The 20,176-nt window shown below is 44.2% G+C and overlaps 1 protein-coding gene across 6 annotated transcripts in view; it reads left to right on the top strand.

The window, feature by feature from the left end:
* Window positions 1-20,176, top strand: part of FGR (FGR proto-oncogene, Src family tyrosine kinase) — a 42,169-nt gene that overhangs the window by 18,057 nt on the left and 3,936 nt on the right. For 4 of the 6 annotated variants that reach the window (XM_039334262.1, XM_039334264.1, XM_039334263.1 and 1 more), the window contains exons 2-12: window positions 1,921-1,978; window positions 5,619-5,870; window positions 8,312-8,414; window positions 8,988-9,086; window positions 9,225-9,328; window positions 10,804-10,953; window positions 12,869-13,033; window positions 16,082-16,261; window positions 17,542-17,618; window positions 17,810-17,963; window positions 19,559-19,690. In XM_039334262.1, coding sequence (XP_039190196.1) covers window positions 5,621-5,870; window positions 8,312-8,414; window positions 8,988-9,086; window positions 9,225-9,328; window positions 10,804-10,953; window positions 12,869-13,033; window positions 16,082-16,261; window positions 17,542-17,618; window positions 17,810-17,963; window positions 19,559-19,690 — 1,414 coding nt within the window. In that variant the 5' untranslated portion in view covers window positions 1,921-1,978; window positions 5,619-5,620. Of the gene's footprint in view, window positions 1-1,920; window positions 1,979-5,618; window positions 5,871-8,311; window positions 8,415-8,987; window positions 9,087-9,224; window positions 9,329-10,803; window positions 10,954-12,868; window positions 13,034-14,003; window positions 14,160-16,081; window positions 16,262-17,541; window positions 17,619-17,809; window positions 17,964-19,558; window positions 19,691-20,176 lie in introns of all 6 variants that reach the window. The other 2 variants (XM_039334266.1, XM_039334267.1) reach the window with 2 other exon arrangements.

Raw genomic sequence — 20,176 nt, 5'->3', positions numbered from 1 at the left:
GAGCTCTGACAGCCCTGCAGCTCCAGCCATCTTTCGCTCAGGCTTGTGCAGCTCATTCCCCTCCCCCACTACCACTTTTCTAGGATGGTCGCGTACCACCTGCCAGATGCCAATGTGCCACAGGTGGTAACCGTACCACTGGTTAAAAAGCCCTGCTCTAGAAAGGGGAGGTTGAACAAAAATTGTCCAGGGCTCTTGGTTCAGCAGTGGCTTCTTGAGGAGAAGATGCACCACCAGCACCCCCTTCAAGGTTGATGGAACCATCTCATCTCTCAAGAGGCCAATACCACCTCAGGGACTATAATGTAATATGAGATGACCATGGAAGATGGGGAGAAGGGAAATGTTGCCTACAGCAGTGGTCCCCAATCTTTTTGGCAACAGGGACCAGTTTCATGGAAGACAATTTTTCCACAAACTGGGGGGGGGGGAGGAGTGTGCGAACTAGATCCTCGTCATGTACAGTTTCATTCATCTGCCCCTCACCTCCAGTACCAGTCCATGGCACAGGGGTTGGGGACCCCTGGCATAGAGAATGATCAGATAAAAGGAGGAGGAACTCACATCTGAGTAACAGGTAAAGAAACCTAGAAAGGATCCGCTCTAACTAATCAGATGGTAAAAGTAGATAGTGGGAGAGTTGTACTTTCAGCCTGGCAAGAGAGATGTCAATCTCCCAAGTAGACCAAACAGAATAAAAATAAAAAGATGAGCTAAATCTACTTTATTGCAATGCCACAGTAACAGAATCTTGCATATTTAAAACTACAAGTGTCTTCATTTAATTGCTTTCCTTGCTGTCATTTTGGGCATACAAATTTTGCCCTGTCTATGAATTATTGCTGTGAATTATTGCTTGTGCAAGTTGGCACTTGAAGCTGAAATTACCCTTCTACTGTACTTTAGATTAGACTCCAATTCAGATTTTTTTGGGAGGGGGGAATGAGTGGGGTTCTCTTTGAGCCTCTCCCTTTGTCTTTTGCACAAAAAGAAATTTTAGACACAATGGGGGAGTTCAAAAGACACTTTCTGCACTTCGGCATTCAAACTCAAGCTGTACCTATAGTACTTAGGCACAGGGGAAAGTTTTTGACATCATGAATAAATGAATGCAAACTCTATTTTGCACAAATGATAGCCATTTGATCTCTTATGGCCATTTAATATAAGGGCAAGGCTATCTATAGAAGATATTTTGTAAAAGTGCCTGTAATTGCAAATATATCCGCTGGCTTCAAAGATCTGTTTATTTATTCCAGGCATTTTAGTAGCAACATTTGACTTAGAAGGCAACAGGGAAAGAAGGCGAAGAAATAATAAAATTGCATTAAGATTTAAGAGGCAATTGGGAAATTTGTGAAGCCAAACCATAGGGAAAATTAGCATTTTAACAAAGGTTTCTTGTGGAGTAAATGTTAAAAGCTACAGATAATGGGAAAATCTGTATAAAAAGTCTGTTGAGGAAACTTTACCAAATGAAAACATGGATTTTCCAGTCTATTTTTAAAATAAAATTCCATAAAGCAAATTGATAGACTCAATACCACTTTGCTAATATAGTTGGTAAAAACAGACTTGACTTACATTTACATGTATATTCTAGCTTAGGTTTGAGCAAATGCAACACAATAGGCCCTGTCCTTCAGAACCGGTTTCTAAGTAACTACCGTTACAGTGGTTAAGAGTATCTGATGGCGGTGCTTTATGCTAGAGATGGTTGGTAGAAGGATAGAGAAAAATTTGTATTCTTGGTTTTTAGTCTTTATCTAATTCTTGGTCATTTTAATGTTTTTATATGTATTGCTTTATTGTATTGTAAGTGTCCCAGAGTCACTTTGAATAGTGAGATAGGTGGCAAATTTAATAAGTAAATATATATAAATAAAAATTATGCTTCTTTGATTTTCTCTCTCTCTTTAGACTCCTGTTCTCCAGCAAGAAACATGGAACAAGTGAACTGACGTGAACTCCCATTCTGGTGAGCCTTTCGTCTGATGTAGGGGTGGGTGAGTGGATGGAACACACCACTGGTCTTGGGTAGGGGGCATAGAAAATGGCTCTGAAGGACAGACAGAAAAGCCACCACCACCACCCCCCCCCAAGTGGGACTTTAGTCTATTCCAGGAAATATCTCAGACCAGCTCCCCTTAATTTATACAAAGGTAAAGGACATTCTGACTTGCAAGATTCTGTTCCTAAAATTGTTATAAAAAAGTAGTTTTAGATCTATATGGCATTGGTTTCTTGATCTGGGCTATCTTATAGGGCTGACAGGGAAAATAGAAGCAGAGATAGGTGTCCTCCATCTTTAGAGAGTTGGAGTTAAGAGGTTTAAAGATGAAATGAATCATCCAGATCTGGAGGAAGATAATTTTAAGAACCCTGTCAGAGCTTCCATCTGTTTCTCCAGGGTTGTGAGTTATCAAATTTAGGAGAGTCTGCATCCTCAAAGCTGCTTTTTTGCAGTCCTGAGAATTCTTCCCAACCTGTATTATGGGAAAGTCATGGCAAATTTTCCCCTGTGGGAAACCCTTGAAATAAATATCGCTTTGCTTGTTATTTTCCACTTGATTTCATCCAGCATCACCCCTGCTTCATCTGGATAGAAGTGGTGGAAACTTCTTGGGGGCAAAGAGAGATTGTGGGGTCTGCATTGTAGAATCTCTCACTGCCACAAAAAACAGCTTGTTCATAGAGGCCACCGTAATTTGCAAAGTAACAATAAGTTGAATTTGCAAGGCTGTGCCCCTTTCTGTGCTTTTGACCTACAGGCAATTCATGAGAATCTATCGTGTATGTGTTTGACCAAGTTATTGTCTGCCTACGTTTCTATGCTATTACTCTCCCATTACTAATGAAGGGCTGCTGTTGGCAGGTGCCTTTGGGGTCCTTGTCATTCTGAATTAGGATATATCTTCAGCTCTGCTTATTTCTCCTACAGTCTTCGCTGCTCCATGGTTACAACCCTCGACTTAGCTGCGGGAACTCTCTAGATACAATTCTATTCTTGCTTTTGTTCCCTCTACCTTCTGAAGGCAGGAAAGGATTCTGGCCACAGTCCAAAATCCCCAAATTTATCCAAAACCAGAATAAGATCCCCCATCCAATAGGGTTTGACCTTTATTGCCTTGAGTAAGGTTAATATCTTAGGACAGGAGTCTGCAACCTTGACAACTTTAAGACTTGTGGGCTTCAGCTATGCTGGCCGAGGAATTCTGGGAGCTGAAGTCCACAAGTCTTAAAGTTGTCAAGGTTGCAGACCCCCTGTCTTAGGACAATCCAGATCTGCCTGGGGTTTGCATTGCTTTGATTTGTAGGGAGAATTAGTCCTTGCTTCTTTGGGTCCCTCCCTTTTTATTCCTTCATGATACTCCCAAGAGAGATCAGAAGGCATCTCCTTCTATTTCCTTGGATTGTGGGGAATATTGTCCAGCTGGCAAGATGTTCTCTTTCCCCAACTTTCAAAAATGTTCGGTCATAATTCCATTTTCTCTGGAATACCTCTTGAGTTGAAAGCTCAGCTACCAAAGAGATTGGGTTGACCCGGGAAACTCTTCTCCTTTATTCCTGAACCTTCACAGCCCTTTTTGGAACCTTTATGAATGTCTGCAGATAAATGAGGGAAGCCCAGTCTCCCTGCAGGCTCATTTCCTGTGGTTTTGCTCAGTCAAAACTTTGCAGAACACGGCCTTGTGTGATGCAGAAATGTTTGTGGAAGTGTCATCAGTCACACTCTGAAAAGGCAGTGTTGGAAGCCAGGACTAAGCCAGGACTAGGATATGTTACTATTCCAAGCTCTGGCAGCTGCAGTAAATCTTAGACTAAGATAGACTAAGATTTATTGCAGCTGCCAGAGCTTTGCATGCAGCCTTTAAAAACTGCAGTCTCTCATTTTTGGGGTAAGCAGGGGGAATCAGTATTTTTTTGGGGGGGGGATAATTACATGTAATCCTTGACTTATGGCCAATTGCTAAGTGATGTTGCCATTAAGCAAGTGATCATGTGACTGGATCCAATTTTATGACCATTTTACCATGGTCATTACGTGAACCATATGGTTGTTAAATGAATCACACTGTGGTTAAGCGAATCTGGCTTCCCCAATTGACTTTGCTTGTTGAAAACGTGTCATTCAGCAAATGTTGACTGTAGGCCTAAATGTTTTATGCTTTTTCCTGTTTTGGTGGAGCATGTTCCACCTGGAAAAGGTTTGGCCCCCTGGCTTTGTTTGGAAGGGGTCTGGTGGTGCACTTCCTGCTCCCTGGTGCACCCACCGGGTATCCCTGACCTCTTTGGGTTCACTCCGAACCTTTCTAAATATTGTTTGTGATCCATAGCTTTTCTCCACAACACAAATGCCTTCTCTTTGGGCTGATGTGCCAAACAGGTTGCCATGCAACCAACAGACAGCAGAAAGACAGACTAGGATGGGGGGGGGGAAGCCCAACTGAATTCAGCTGCACTTGAAAAAAACAAAGCCAGAAGTGTGTTTTTCCTCCTTTGCTCCTCATGTTGAATTGCACTGTTGTCTTCTCAGCTCTGTGGCCACCATCATCCCTGCCTTTTTCCGACAAGGAAATCTTACAGACAGAAGGGAAGAAACAGCCTTCTCTTCCCCTCTCCAGGTTCTGATTTCTCCTGCCTCTTTAGTTATTCTTTACTAAGCAAATTCTATGTGCTTATTGTATGCAGGTAGTCCTCGACTTACAACTGTTTGTTTAGCGACTATTCAGAGTTACAGTGGCACTGAAAAAAGTTATGACTGACCCTCACAGCATCCTCATGGTTGCATGATCAGTATTTGGGTGCTTGGCAACTGGCATGTATTTACGACGGTTGCAGCATCCTGGGTCATGTGATCGCCATTTGTGACCTTCCCAGCCAGCTTCTGACAAAGTCAATACTGGAAGACAGATCTGCTTAACGACTGTATGATTCACTTAACAACTGCAGTGATTTGCTTAAAAGCCGTGGCAAAAGAGGTTGTAAAATTGGGCACGATTCACTTAACAACCATCTTGGTAGCAAAGAAATTCTGGTCCCAACTGAGAATTGTAAGATTTTAATTTTAATTATTTTAATTTTAATTATTTTAATTTTAATTTTGTTTGAATTTAATGCACTGTATTGGTCATTACAGTTCAATTTTGGGTACACCCCAGGAACTACTATGTCGATTTTATTTGGTTTTGTTAATTTTATTTTATTAAAATTAGGGAAAAGAAAAACCTAGCCTTCTGCGAATACAAACATGCCGGCTGCTGCAATTCGAACATTGCAAAAGGGTATCATCCACATTTGACACTGAGTAACAGCAAAATCTAATATTAGTGGATTGATGAAAAAAGTGGTTTAAGGAAACTTTATTGTAGCAAACTATGGCATTGTGTAAGGAGTGAACATAGACTCCGGTTAAGCCAGGATATAATTTCTTTGGCTTAAATCTAGTATGATATGGGAAACTATCCATTGCAGTTTGCAAACTTTAGTGTATGGTGCCACTTGTTATATGAATCAAATTAGTCGGAGAGGTTATTCAGTAAACTATGGTTAAACACACCAGGTTTCTTTCTTTCTCTTTCTCTCTCTCTCTCTCCGCTCTGGCAACTGATGCCCAGCAATGGGTTGTGTGCAATGCAAGAAAAAGAAGGCCAACCAAGCTCAGAGGAACAGCAACGATGGAACCATTAACCCACCGCCCAACTCCTGCTACGATCCTGACTCCTCAAAGCAGACCCCTCCCAACTTCGCCCGCATCCCAGACTTCAACAACTTCCCAGGGACACCGGGGCCTGTGACTCCAGCTAGTCCTGGGGGTTCCGGGCTCTACCCAACACCCTCCATTCACATGCCAGCCATGGGGATCACAGGTCAGTCTTTGCCCTGGCCAGGGAAAGCTTGAGGTTTTTCCTTCTCCCTCTTTTTCAGTTGGTTTAGTGCAAAGTTCCCCAACCTTTCCGGGTTGGTGGCCCGGAGAGAGGGAGAGGGGAAGGAGGGGATGGTTTTGTGGGAGAGGCACCCACTGCTCACAAGACCCGTGACGCTCGCACGAGTGAGCCCCGAGCGCTTGCAATGCTCATACAATTGGGGCCCCGAGCACTCATGACACTCACGAGTGGGGCCCTGACCACCTGCGATGCTCACACGAGTGGGGCCCAAAGCGCCCATGACCGTCATGAGGGCCTGAGCACCTGCGACACTCATGTGAGTGGGGCCCCGAGTACCCGTGACACTCATGCGAGTGGGGCTCAGAGCACCTGTGACATTCGTGTAAGCGGAGCCCCAAGCGCTTGCAGTGCTCATGCATATGGGACCCCAAGCACCCGTGATGCTCATATAAGTGGGGCTGTGTGTGCGCATGCACATGCACCAGCCAGCTACTCACATAGCCCGGTTGCAAATAGGCCACAGATTGGTAGTGGGCTGTGGCCCACAGGTTGGGGACCCCTGGTTTAGTATTTCAGAAGAGTGTATGACAGGTAAGGTCATATTTTCAAAGTGATTATTTGTTGTTAGTCCAAATCAGTCCTTTGCTGGATGAAGGCACTTGGAAATTGGGCATGTATTTACGACAGTTGCACTGTCTTGTGGCCATGTGCTCATCATTTGCAACCTTCCAGCTGGCTACTGACAAGCAAAGTCAGTGGGAGAAGCCAGATTTGCTTAAGCGACCGCATGATTCACTTAAAAACTAAAGTGATTCACTTAACAACTTTGGCAATAAAGATTGCAAAATGGGGCAAAACGCACTTAACAACTACCTTGTCTAGCAATGGAAATTTTGAGCTGGATTATGATTATAAGTCGAGGACAATTTGTACAATTTTACAAAACACCCAAACATTGGAAGGAGAAGCAACCATTAAAAGACAATGAGATTTGCAAGACGTGTCCTCCATGGTCACTGAAGGCTGTGGGTCAAGATCTGCCACCCTTGTCCAAGTGTATTTAGGCTGAGAGAGAGCAATCAAGTAGGCTTCTGGATCTAAGAGAAGGAAAACCTGGGTCCTGGAATCCTGGTCCAACACCTTCACTCATGCGCTGTCTTTATAGGTGGTCCTGGGCTTACCACTACAATTGAGGCCCAAATTTCCATTGCTAAGCAAGGCAGTTGTTAAGTGGCCCCGTTTTATGACCTTTATCGCCAGAACTATTAAGTAAATCACTGCAGCTCTTAATAAATCACAGCAGCTGTTAAGCAAATCATGAGGTCATTAAGTGAATCTGGCTTTCCCTATTGACTTTTTTTGTCAGAAGCCAGCTGGGAAGTTGTCACATGACCCTGGCATGCTGCAACCGTTGTAAATACAAACCAGTGCACCCCAATTTGGATCACGTGACCATGGGAATGCTGCAATGGTCATAAGTGTGAAAAACAATCATAAGTCATTTTTAGTGCCACTATAACTTTAAACGGTCAGTAAACGAATGGTTGTAAGTCAAAGATTATCTGTATTTTTATATGATATGATATTATTATAGTATAGTATAGTATAGTATAGTATAGTATTACATTACATTATTATTTTCACATTCCATTATATTATAGTATTATTTTATTATTATTTATTAGATTTATATGCCACCCATTTCTTTACTTGTGGGTTGAGAGGAAGGGACTGGCCCAAAGTCACTCAAGCAATTTGTGTGGCTGAGAGCAACAGAATCTGGCTCTCCCACTCCTAGCCTAGCACCTTCCTACACTTGTTCATTTGTTACTTTTAAAAAACTATTCTCTAATAATAGTAATGGGAGCAAAGTGGGAAGTCTTTTCATTTTTTCCTCAAAGGAAAGGGGAATCAAAGGTCAATGAAGGTCTTATGGATAAGGTGTGGACATCTGGTGGTTTTAAATTTCCCATCTTTTATTATTACCTGCCTGTAGTCTGCAGTCTTCCTACTTTCCTACACTTGGGTTAAATCCCAAGTCAAGACATTATGAGGGAACTTCCTCGGGGCTTACTCAGTCTGGGAAATGAAGGCAGCGAGGAGGACTACAGACTGACGGAGAGACCTGTAAGCAAAACCAAACATCCCCCAAACAGTAGCACTCATGGGCACTGTGTAAAAATAAAATAATAAAATAAGCTGGGGAACTGAGAGGAAGAACTTCAGAAGCACATCTAGTAGAGAAGAACATTTTCAATCCATTGGAAGACACTGTGACTTTTCACCATCTCTGTCCAACCATTCAAGAAAGTGGAGCATTGAGGGCCTTCTATGGACTTAGGATGCCATAAATGGCAATGTATCCAAGGCTGAGTTTTTCCTGCACAGCTTCTTTTGGTCCCTTTTTCTTTCTTTCTTTCTAGGTGGAGGAGTGACCCTTTTTATTGCCTTGTATGATTATGAAGCCAGAACAGAAGATGACCTGACATTCATCAAGGGAGAGAAATTCCACATCATCAACAACACGTGAGTGTTGGGTTTGGACATGATGGGAACACAGGACATCTTCCTTACCAAAGCTAAGCAGCATTGACTTTCTGGATGGGAACTACCAAGCAATGTACATTGCTTTCAGTTTCTTCACGGGAAGCGTGGGCAGGATATTAATAAAGAAACAGCCACTCTCAGTCTTAGGAGGTCAACAGGCCCGGCCTCCTTTAACTTCTGTCTGTGGAATTGCACACCTGGGATAACTATGGGCTGAGCTTAACTCGATTACGCATGTGTATATGGTTATGTCCATGTGCAAAACAATAGTGTGGGATTTTCAGGGAAATCTCTGCTCATCTTGCTTGCACAGAGTTCACTGTCGATTCAGGGCACACTGCAGGTGTGAAAAGAAGGCAGACCCCAAGGGGTTTTTGGCCAATTAGCCCAATATGGTCCACTCTTGACTGACAGTAATGCAATAAAAGGTCAATTTTATTGACTTTTTGTTCTTTTTGATGGAGCTGCTCTCTGGATTCTGTACCCTTTTGCTGGTGAAACTCTAAGCAGGGGATCACTGACGTTGTGTTTTCCCCCTCTTTTTTGCTACAGAGAGGGTGACTGGTGGGAGGCACGCTCCCTGACTACGGGAGCCACCGGCTACATCCCCAGCAATTATGTGGCTCCTGTGGACTCCATCCAAGCAGAAGAGTAAGTACAGGGGGCAGGAAGCAGACTGGAGGGATGTTTAGTGAAATCTGGCAGGTACAGTATACTACAGGCAGGCTGGGGAATTCTGTCTTAAAAGTTGAGAAACGCCGATCCAGAGCATCCCTTCTTTCTTCCCAGGTGGTACTTTGGGAAGATTGGCCGGAAGGATGCTGAGAGGCAGCTGTTGTGCCATGGCAACCCCCGGGGGACCTTTCTCATCCGCGAGAGTGAAACCACCAAAGGTACCACTGGGGTGTCACCCTCCTTCCCTTGCCTTCTGGCAAGCCCTTGGGGGACAGAACCGTGTGTGGTGCTTCCGGATTTTGCCTTCCTAGCTTAGGCTGCTGCCTTCTGGTCTGCAAGAGTCCCATCTAGATCTTGGAGAAAAAGTATTCCCTTGCATTTTTTTTCCTACCTGGTCTCATTAGATTCAGTAATAAAGAAGTTGCTTTAGAAATGTCAAAGAAGATGAGAATGTCAATAATGTAAGTGGAGGGTGGTGTTCCCACACCTGAGCATTATGTCTGTGCTGACTGGGGAATGCTGGTAGTTGAAGTCCATCCATCTTGAGATTGCTGACCTTGAGAAACACTGATCTAAACATAGAAAACCAACACAACAAACAATATAAGGGAACACTATAAATTACTTCTCAAACTCAAAACATAGCATGGACTTTGGTGAATTGCTTTGTTGTAGGGCTGCACGCTCAGAGTCTGCTTCTACCAGGGTGAATATCGTGGTTCCAGGCCGGACCACCCAGTGAAAAGACAGATTTAGAACAAGAGAGAATCTATTGGTGCAGGGGGGCGAGGGGCTTTGAGACTTCTTGTGGGGTTCCAGTGTTGGGGGAAGTAATAAGCCTTCTCTAAGCAAGGTGGTCTTAATCAGGATTGGGGAGGGGCACATTTATACAGGGGTAAACAAAAACAATATGAACTCCCTTTCCTCTAATTAAATAAATGGTGTATGGAGAAATACTTGGAGCTTAATTGGAAAGGCGTTTGGTAAACACTGAGCCACTGTGAAAAATGTTTATTTCCAATTTGTCCCTGTCTTGCTACCAATTGCAAATTGAAGTAGGGCTCCCGATATTGATGGATGTTTTGGGGAAGAATATTTGGGATAAAGATATTCTTTAAAGTATTCAGGTTGCAAATCTTTTAGGGTTTTACTGTCAGGCACAAGCAATCAAAACCTCTTGTTAATAGTCTCAAGCAAAAGCTTTAGTGTTAATCACCTATGTTAAGAATCTCACCAGACTGACTGCATTCCCTTGGGAAGGTTAGTTAAGACTTCGGTAATTCTGGGGGAGTCAGACTTGTGTTGCTTTCTACAATGCAAGGACTCTTAGCTAGGCTCCCTCTTAACACCTCCCTCTATCTAGCTGAAGATTCCACCATATCTACAAATTAAACAAACATGGAAGAACTTTCTTGCGTTAATTATACTGTAAGTCTACATCAGACTGAAGGGCACAGGAGTGATTTCCAACATTCTCTAAAATGTTGTCACCTTCTATAATCTATTACCTGAACTCCTCATTTGGGGAGGCAAGGAATATGTTGACCATCCAAGTGAGGTTAAACTACAATCCCCAGCATGGCTTGCAGTTGGCCTCCCTGGCTAAAGCTTCTGTGAATTGGAATTCAGTAGTAATGCCAAAGTCAGGTTGCCTTCACACAACCCATTTCTGCTTCCCATCTCCTTTTCCTAGGTGCCTACTCATTGTCTATCCGGGATTGGGATGAGATGAAGGGAGACCATGTCAAGCATTACAAGATCCGGAAGCTGGACAGTGGTGGCTATTACATCACCACCCGGACCCAGTTTGACACCGTGCAACAGTTGGTGCAGCATTACAGAGGTAAAGAGCGATGGATTCAAGAGAGGGGCAGGTGTTAAGATTGGTAAAGGAAAGATCAACATGCCAACCTTTCAAAGTTGTCCAGATTAGGAAAGAGACTCCACAAGAAAACTAGAACTAAGCTAATCATTGCAAGTCTGATTATGTTTTTCCTCTCCTCCCTCTTGTACTCTAATGTGATGCTTCTCAACCTTGCTGACTGGAGAATTCTGGAAGTTGAAGTCCACACATCTTATAGCCACCAGGGTTGAGAAACACAGCTCTAATGAGTCAGGGAAGAGTCAGCCTGAGCATCTTCCTCATCTTTCCCAGAACTCAAGGAATTTTTTCACCCTTTTTTGTTTTTTTGTACAGCTTCTGAATATTTTTTCCAAAGCCATCTCCATGGCTCTTTATAGCAAGAGACTGGCAGGAGAACGATGGAAGATCTGGTGCCAACTCCTGCATTTGGGGCTCCTCCTTGGGATATTTTGAGGCTGGTTGTGGAATGCTATTTAATTAATTAAGTTTCTTGAGTCCTTTGCCATCAAGATCGTTAGAGGTCCTCTATCGTGGTTCAGGGATAAATCAAGCAGACTGAAGTTGCACACGTCCTATGCTAAAAAGTGGCTCAAGGTTTATGCCTAAGAATGTTCTGCAACCAATGAGGCTGTTTTGGCTGTTTCGGGCTTTGTGCAGCCATCAGGACCCAATTCCAGCAGAGCGAATGATTTTTAAAAATGGATTCAGGAAAAGATGAAGTTCCAACCATCTTTTCTGTTGTAGTCTCAACCTGGATTTAGCCAGGGTTCTGTGGCTAGTAAATCAATACAGGTAGTCCTCGACTTACAACAACCATTGACTTTGATTGCAGGAAGCCAGGTGGAAATTGCCTTGCCTAACACTGAGGGAATTCAGTTAATGACAGCAACCGGGACTAGAGGAATTACTGTTGCTAAGCAGTGCATCCACACTTTATGACAGCATCACTTAGAGATGGAAATTCCGGTCCCAATTGCCATCATAAATCGAGGACTACCTGATCTAGAAGATAGAATAGATAGGACCTTTGAAAATCTTTTGTTAAGTACAGAATTTGGTCAATGTTCCCCTACCCGGAGTTTTCTTTGCGAAAATGTAATAATGGTGATTTCTTTAATAATTTAAATTAAATTTAAAAAAATGAAAGGCACTTTCTAACCTAACAGCCATATTTCATTTATTAAAAAACCTATAAGAGAACACAATATCTGCATTTTCAAACTACATGTCTATCAAATAAACACAGAGATAAATTAGTATCTGATGTATAGAGTATTCAAGGCCACCAGTTATGAGATCTGCTCCTGAAATGCGGTGGTGGAGTCCGCGTTGTCCAACTGATTGCACTAGGTATCTTTTATTCCTCAATTTTATATGAGCCCTGGTGGCGCAGTGGTTAGAATGCAGTATTACAGGCAAACTCTGCTCACTGCCAGGAGTTTGATCCTGACTGGCTCAAGGTTGACCCAACCGTCCATCCTTCTAAGGTTGGTAAAATGAGGACCCAAATTGTTGGGGGCAATATGCTGACTCTGTAAACCCCTTAGCACTATGAAGCGGTATATAAGTCTAACTGCTATTGCTATTGCTATGACTTTCACAGAACTGGGAAGGGGTGGTGGAAATGGGAAACCTAATAACTGCAGCTGTTTTATCGCCCTTTCAACAGGTGTGTAATGAGGCTCCGGTCCTCTGTTGCTTTCTGCAAGGACTGATAACTCTCTCTGAGCTGCGGATTGGGGGGGGGGGAGAACAGTGTTTCCTCTCTTGTTCCTTTCCAGTTCGTCCTCATCTTATCACCCTTTGTTTCTCTCTTTTGCCTCCCTGCTTCTGTGATGCATCTCTTGCTCTTCCACCTCTTCTCCCCCTCGGTTTTGGGGGCTTCTGTTGCAAGAGAGAGCTGCAGGATTGTGCTGCCGCCTGGCCGTGCCATGCCCTAAGGGGATGCCCAAACTGGCAGACCTGTCCGTCAAAACCAAAGACGTTTGGGAGATTCCTCGCGAATCGCTGCAGCTCATCAAGAAACTGGGCAATGGGCAATTCGGGGAAGTGTGGATGGGTACGACCAGCCATCAGGAGGCTGTGCGGAAGAGAAGAGGAAGAGAAGGAGCTGGGGAGACCCCGGGCGCTCGGGAGGGGACTTGGTAGTGCTGTGATAAAGGATGGAGAAAAATCAGTCTTTCTCCCGGGATGGCTGCGTTTCTTTCAACATGGCAAAGTCATGAGGCAGACGAACTGGGGAGAAGCTGCAAGATGAATTACAGGAAGTCCTTCAGACAATAGGTAGTTAAACAACGGAACTCGCTGCCACAAGAGGTAGGGATGGCTGCCAACTTGGAAGCCTTTCAAAGAGAGATAAATCCACAATAGAAAGAGTTGAATAGTGTTTATGAATCCTGGATCTCTTTCTAAGCTCCAGCATGAGAAGGAGCACATGTCTCTGATTACCAGAGGGGAGAGCGTTATTATAACCATGTGCTACTTGTGGGTTTCTTAACCCAGGGCATCTGGATGGCTTCTCCGGTAAGAAGAGAATGTAGAATTTGATAGGGATTTGGTCTGAGTTGGGGCGACTCTTCTTAAAAGTCTTGGAAGTGGTCCAGATGGTGCATGGTGATCTACGTTAAAGCAGTGACTGGTCTGGGACCAGGGGACATTCTGCCTCAATTTTCTATGCTACAATGTTAGATCTGTATTCTGAACAAGATTTTGAAAATAGCCTGTAGCTGAATCCAAAGGTGACCAGGACACCGTAGTGGAGACTTTAGCTGACAAGTCAGACATGTTCCAAATTCACTGTTCAACATTTGCAATGAAGATGCAGGAATGTAGTGCAGTCCTTGGTGTTTAAAAGTGAGCCAAGGGCACCACCTGGTGGTTGAAAGCAATATTGCTGCCTGTGCTCTGCTCCTTCTCCTCCTCCGCTCAAAGTCCAGCCTCCTCTCTTGGGTGCATGCTCCATCCATCATTCTGCTTTCCCATCTCATTCCATCCCATCTTTCCACCCTCCCTCATTCCACCCCTTACAGAATTCAATGACGGTCTCTGCTACCTCTTAACCAAAGTCTGCCCCACCCTGAGGCCCCAGACTATGGGGCTGTCTAAAGATGCGTGGGAGATCGGGCGCGAGTCCATCCACTTTGACAAGAAACTTGGCATGGGCTGTTTCGGAGATGTGTGGATGGGTAAGGCAAGGGGTCAGGGTGGGTTTTTTTATCAGGGTTAGAGGGCACACATGGATGAGGTGGGCAGCCTTCCCTGGAGAAGGGCTCCTTTTAGGCTCGGACTGTGCTTGAAGATCATTGATTAGACCAGGGGTCTTCAAACTTGGCCCTTTTATGACTTGTGGACTTCAACTCCCAGAATCCTCAGCCAGGCATGCTGGCTGAGGAATTCTGGGAGTTGAAGTCCACAAGTCATAAAAGGGCCAAGTTTGAAGACCCCTGGATTAGACCCATCAGAAGATGAATTTTACCTCTCTATTTCATTTAGGGGAACACCCTAGGGTTGTATAGTGCAGGGGTCCCCAACCCCTGTTCCATGGTCCAATACCGGGCTACGGCATGCCAGCAACCGGTCTGCACAAACAAGCAAAGCCCCATCGGTGGGATGCAGGCAGCCCACAAAACCACACACTATCTGTGGAAAAACCTTTCTCCACGGAACCGGTCCCTCATGACCAAAAGGTTGTAGTGCATTAGACTCAGTTCCAAGAAGGTGCTTTAGAGCTTGCAGAAGCGTAACCCCCATCTGCAACTCTTTACAGCAGCCACATCTTTTCTCCAGAGGATGTGGTTATCATCTGTCTTAACAGCATATCTTTCTCTCATCAAGGTTGGCATATATTCCTTTCTCACAGACTGAAAGTGGAAGACCTATATAAAATACTACGGGGCAGAATTCCTGGTCTAGATACCAGCCTGTCACTCGGATCTACTAAGATCCACAGTTAGAGAATAAGTTGAGTGTTCGTTAACATGAGGTCTCTTACATGCAGGGAGTCCTCCACTTATGACGAGAAATGGGATCAGAATTTCTGTTGCTAAGCGAGTTGTTAAGTGAGTTATGACCTTTTTTGGTCATAGTTGTTAAGTGCATCACTGCAGCTGTTAAGTAAATCATGCAGTTGTTAAGCAAGTCTGGCTTTTCCCACTGACTTTGTCAGAACCCAGCCGGGAAAATCCCAAATTATGATGACATCACTCCAGGATGCTTTAACTTCATAAATATATGCTTGTTGCCAAGCATCCTGATTTAGATCACATGACCAGGGGATGCTGTGACAGTCGTAAGTGCAAGAACTGGTCCTGAGTCACTTTTTTCAGTGTCATTGCAAATTTGAACAGTTGCTGAATGAATGGTTGTAAGTTGAGTAATATCTGAACAAGTGCACAATTATTACACCTGTAAAAACGCAACCAACCAATAAAGTAGCTCTTGCCAGATAAGACCAGTTTTGAAACCTGAACCTTAAGAAGGATGCACACAAACTCCCTTTTTACGACCCTGTAATCCCTTAATTCGGGGTATAGTCGGGGCGACCGGGTGGAGCTGAGCGTTTTCTGGATGGATGCCCTTCCTGACACCACACAGAGTTCGCAGCAGATATTTCGTCTTTGTGCCCTGATAGAGAAAACATCTGTTGCTGCCTAGGACTGAACTTTCAACCTTCTGAATGGGAAGTGAGCATCTTTAGCATTAGGCCACCATGCCTAATGCTAAAGGAAAGGAAATGTCAGCTGTGGGAAATGATTTCTTTTGAATTGAGCTCCTCAGTGTGGAGACATCCCTGACCCATCATTTCTTTCTCATCTCATGTTTGTTGCTCATCTCATTTCAATTGTTAGGGTCAGCCGTCCTTAACGTTGTGCTCCCAAGATGATTTGGGGGAATTCCAAGGATCATGGACCAGCTTAGACCTGCTGGCTAGAGATTCTAGGAACTGAAGCCCCAATGCATCTGGAGGGCCCTGGGTTGCAGGATGCTGAACCTAGACTTCTTCCAGCCATATCTGTTTCCATAACATTGGGTTAGGGGAGGTCTTGGGTTCTGGGCCCCTGCTGTCTCTATCCTCAGTGACCCTGACCCTGGTTCTTGCTGGTTCCAGGCACTTGGAATGGTACCACCAAAGTTGCGGTGAAGACGCTGAAACCTGGAACCATGTCTCCAGAAGCTTTCCTGGAAGAAGCCCAGATCATGAAGCGCTTACGGCACGACAAACTGGTGCAGCTGTATGCTGTGGTGTCGGAAGAGCCCATTTACATTGTTACTGAGTTCATGAGCCAAGGTTAGATAAGCTGCTTCCAGTGACAGCAACCTCTCTAGATGGGTGGGTGGAAACAGTGGCCAACCAGCAGGCCTCTGTGAATTGGGTGAAGTAGGAAGTGTTGGTTCAATTCAACCATCAAGTCGGTTTGATCCAAACTATTGAGTCACTTCGGGAATTTGATCCAGTGGCTTGAATTTGTTCACACCAATTGTCCAAATCAAGCATGTTTTTTAGATGTTAAAAGAGCTTGTGCGCATTCGGCAACAAGAGTTGTCCAAATGCAAGTTAATTTAGGGAGACTTGATTGAAGAAAAAAAAACTGAATTGCCTTCAAACTGAATAGCTGCCCAGGGCTACCAAAATGATACCTGAGCTTGGAGGGTTAGGATCAGAAAGATGCCCAGGGTCCAGACAGTTGACTCAGAATGAAGGGCATGTGTAGGCCCACTGACATTAAGCAGATCTAGAACCCACCCACTAACCTGGATGGAAGACCACATGTTAGGAACATCGTGTTATCAAGGCATGTGGGTGATGGAGACAGCAGCAGTATGGAGAGGGCCATGAACCACTTTCTCTTCTAAGATCACCCTACCCAAGGTATGTTTCTTTCTCAGGAAAGGGGAAATGATACAGCATAGGCAACATGGTACCTGTGGGCCTCAGGATGTTTTTAGGTATCCCTTTCATCTTCTGTCAGGTGCCTTAAAATACTGAATTACTTTCTTTTTATTAAAATTAAATAGGAACCTGGCACCCTGCGAAGGGACACAGCATCATTATTTGTAGCAGTGTCATCCTTTCAACATCAGTCCTGTGAAAATTCTAGAGTCATAAAAACAGTTTGTGCTCCAGTTTCATGCTTGTGCTGCACTTGACCTTTAAGCCCCATCCTTCCTTCAGCCTCCCACTCCCAGGAGAGAAGAGAGGGGCAAATTCAGGGTGCTGAAGAGCAGATTCAACCGTTGAATTTCCGGTTTTTCAGCCTCCATGCTCATTATGCCAGACGTTTTGGCAAGCTCTCAGGATTCCAAATGGATCCACCCGTCTGAGAACATACTCACCTGTATACTAGCTCACATTCCTTCACCTGGTACCCTCCATTGTTACCAGACTTCTGGAGCTTGGCCTGATGGGGAATGGGTTTCCAGTGTTTTGTCTCAGATACACAGATCCCGTGTCCTTCACAAAGAATTTATTCTAAGAAGAAGGAACAGGAGGAAGCAGCCAGTTTATCATAGTACAGGAATCCTACCGAGAAGTGGCTTTGCTGATCTCCCACCTCTTCTCTTCTACAGGTAGTTTGCTAGATTTTTTGAAAGATGGGGATGGCCGTTTCTTGAAGTTGCCTCAACTGGTGGACATGGCCGCACAGGTAACCTGATGGGCAGGATGTAGTATCAGTGGTCAGTCTGTCTGAAAATTGGGAGCATCATCTTCTGACTCCGTTGGAGGGAGGGGAGGAGGGAGAAGGCTGCCCAGGATCTGTTAAGAACAGAAGGAGCTGAATGATTGAATCTCCTGTGTCATCTCATCCCTGCCTTTCTGCTTCTGCACACAATCCAGATTGCAGCTGGAATGGCTTACATTGAGCGAATGAATTACATCCACCGGGATCTGCGTGCTGCCAACATCCTTGTGGGCGACAACCTTGTGTGCAAAATTGCTGACTTCGGCTTGGCCCGCCTCATTGAAGACAATGAATACACAGCTCGCCAAGGTAAACTCTCAGGGGCACCCTGGAGCAGGAGAAAGAGTCACCTTTAAGCAGGCAAAGCTATTTGTGCAATTAACCATTGATTGGCAGATGCTGTCTCTGCTCTTGGGAAGAGAGAGCTTTTCTCGGTGGTGCCGTTTTTAGCAGGAAGTGCCACACTGAAGCTGAGGATTTCTTTGTGCAAGGCTGTCATGCAGGAAGAAATAGGACTGCATGTTAAGCTCCAGTTAATCTTATTTATGGCTCACGCCTATACACAAGAATCTAGTCTACTAGCAGCATTAAATTTGCACTAGGTAAGAATCAATGGCATTCAAAAGGGGTTGGATTTAGACTGTGAAAACAACAACTCCAGGCTGATCACTCTCTTGACTCCGCCCCCCAGGCTGTGCCTGCCCTTCTCTTACAAAGGCAAACAATTCCACTGAGCAATGGCCTCTCTACAGTGCAGGGGGGCAACCAAATGACCTTCAGAAGCCCTTGCTAAAACTTACCTATATCCTTCCTACAATGTGGTGCCTCAGAGCTGAATAAAATGCTAGAAGCAGTCTGAAGTTTGCAGTAGGAGCAGTGAATCTAGAATTGGAAAAATCAGTGGTACTTCCAGAGTGGACCCCGCCACAAATGTCATTAAGATCTGGAAGGATGTGGCTGTCCATCCTAGAGCCCAATGTCAGTCACGTGAAACTGGATTCTCACACTCCAGGTGGCTGTTGTGTAAATCATATCCAGATGCAGACTGGACAACCTTCACAAAATAACAGCTTCCTCCATCCTATATTGAAAACAGGAGAAAGCAAGCAAGAAGTTATTTGCCTTTTTAAAAATAATTTTATTCCATTTTACAAAACTTACACATAAAACAACAGCAATCCAAAGGAACGATAGAATAAAAAGAGAGTAAGGATAGAAGTGTGAAAAAGTATTAAAAAGGACAAGAAAAACACAAACATATAAAAAGAATAACCTGACTTCTTCCAAGGACATAGAGAACAATTACTTTTGACTCTTAGTTTAAGGCTATAATAGTGTCCATTTTTCCCCCAAAAAGAAAAGGGGAAATTAAAAAAAAAAATTTTTTTCTTTCTAAATTTTAACAATCATCAAATCCATGTGGCAAAATTTGATTCTTCTCCATCTTCCGCAAAAAAAAAAAAAAAAGGTCCACAAAGTGCTTACAAGCACAGAGGAATTTCTTCAGTGATTTTTCTCTCATGAGGACTGTTAACTTGGCAAGAATTTTTTTAAATTGTTTGTACATGAGGTTCATATTCAGAAGCGAAAACAGTGATTGGCATGTTTTGTGCTGCCACCTTAGCCTTTTCCCTTCTAAGCCTTACTGGTCAGAGCTCATAGGGACTTGTTCCTTGATTGTCCAGATTGGTGCTTGAGGCTTCTGACAACATAAATTAAGAACACTTTCTCTTGGCTGACTCTGTTTCTCGAGGGAGGAGGCTGGTATGATCTGTGCTAAGAAGTCCATTTTAAATCCACTGGTGATGTTTCTCCCACAGTGGAGAAAGTAGGAGTCTTTCTTACCCAGGTGGCATCTCCTTCTGTATGATCGTAACCTCTTCATTCCATCTCCTTGCCAACAGGTGCCAAATTTCCCATCAAATGGACAGCTCCGGAAGCCGCTCTCTATGGCAAGTTCACCATCAAGTCAGATGTGTGGTCCTTCGGCATCCTCCTGACAGAGCTTGTGACCAAGGGCCGAGTACCTTACCCAGGTAATGTCGGAGAGGCTTCCCTTAGCTTAGGGAGGAACTGTTGCAACATTCAGGGATTGCCAGAAATTTTCTTTGGAAAAGGAATTGCCCCTTGGTTTACATAATGCATTAAACCACAACATGGTTGGGTTGGGTTGGGTCCAGCCCAATATCCAGTCATTGCAGTTGCTGCAATTTTAGCAGCTTTTAGCTTCTTGCATGAGCTCCTGTCTGAGCCTAATCTGCCATGCTTTATTTGATAAACACTGGTTAATCAGCTCCTGACTGAGCAATTTCTACAGGCTTGAAGGCCATCTCGGGATTCATGTGGTTGACTGAGGACTGTATTCCCAAAGTCATTGGGGCCCAGATTCAGAGCTGACCTGATTTGTGTGGAGAAGTGGTTGGGAGGGTAAAGAAGAGATAAAGAGGTTCTTGAAAGCACATATTTTTGGGGTCTCAGAACTTCACAAACTCTGGAAAAATCCCCTCAAAGGCCAAATTTTA

Source organism: Crotalus tigris, unplaced genomic scaffold, assembly GCF_016545835.1.
Source record: "Crotalus tigris isolate CLP2741 ecotype Arizona unplaced genomic scaffold, ASM1654583v1 scf7180000017628.32516253702:7417878, whole genome shotgun sequence".
NCBI lineage: Eukaryota > Metazoa > Chordata > Lepidosauria > Squamata > Viperidae > Crotalus > Crotalus tigris.
This window is presented reverse-complemented; position numbering and strand designations above follow the sequence as displayed.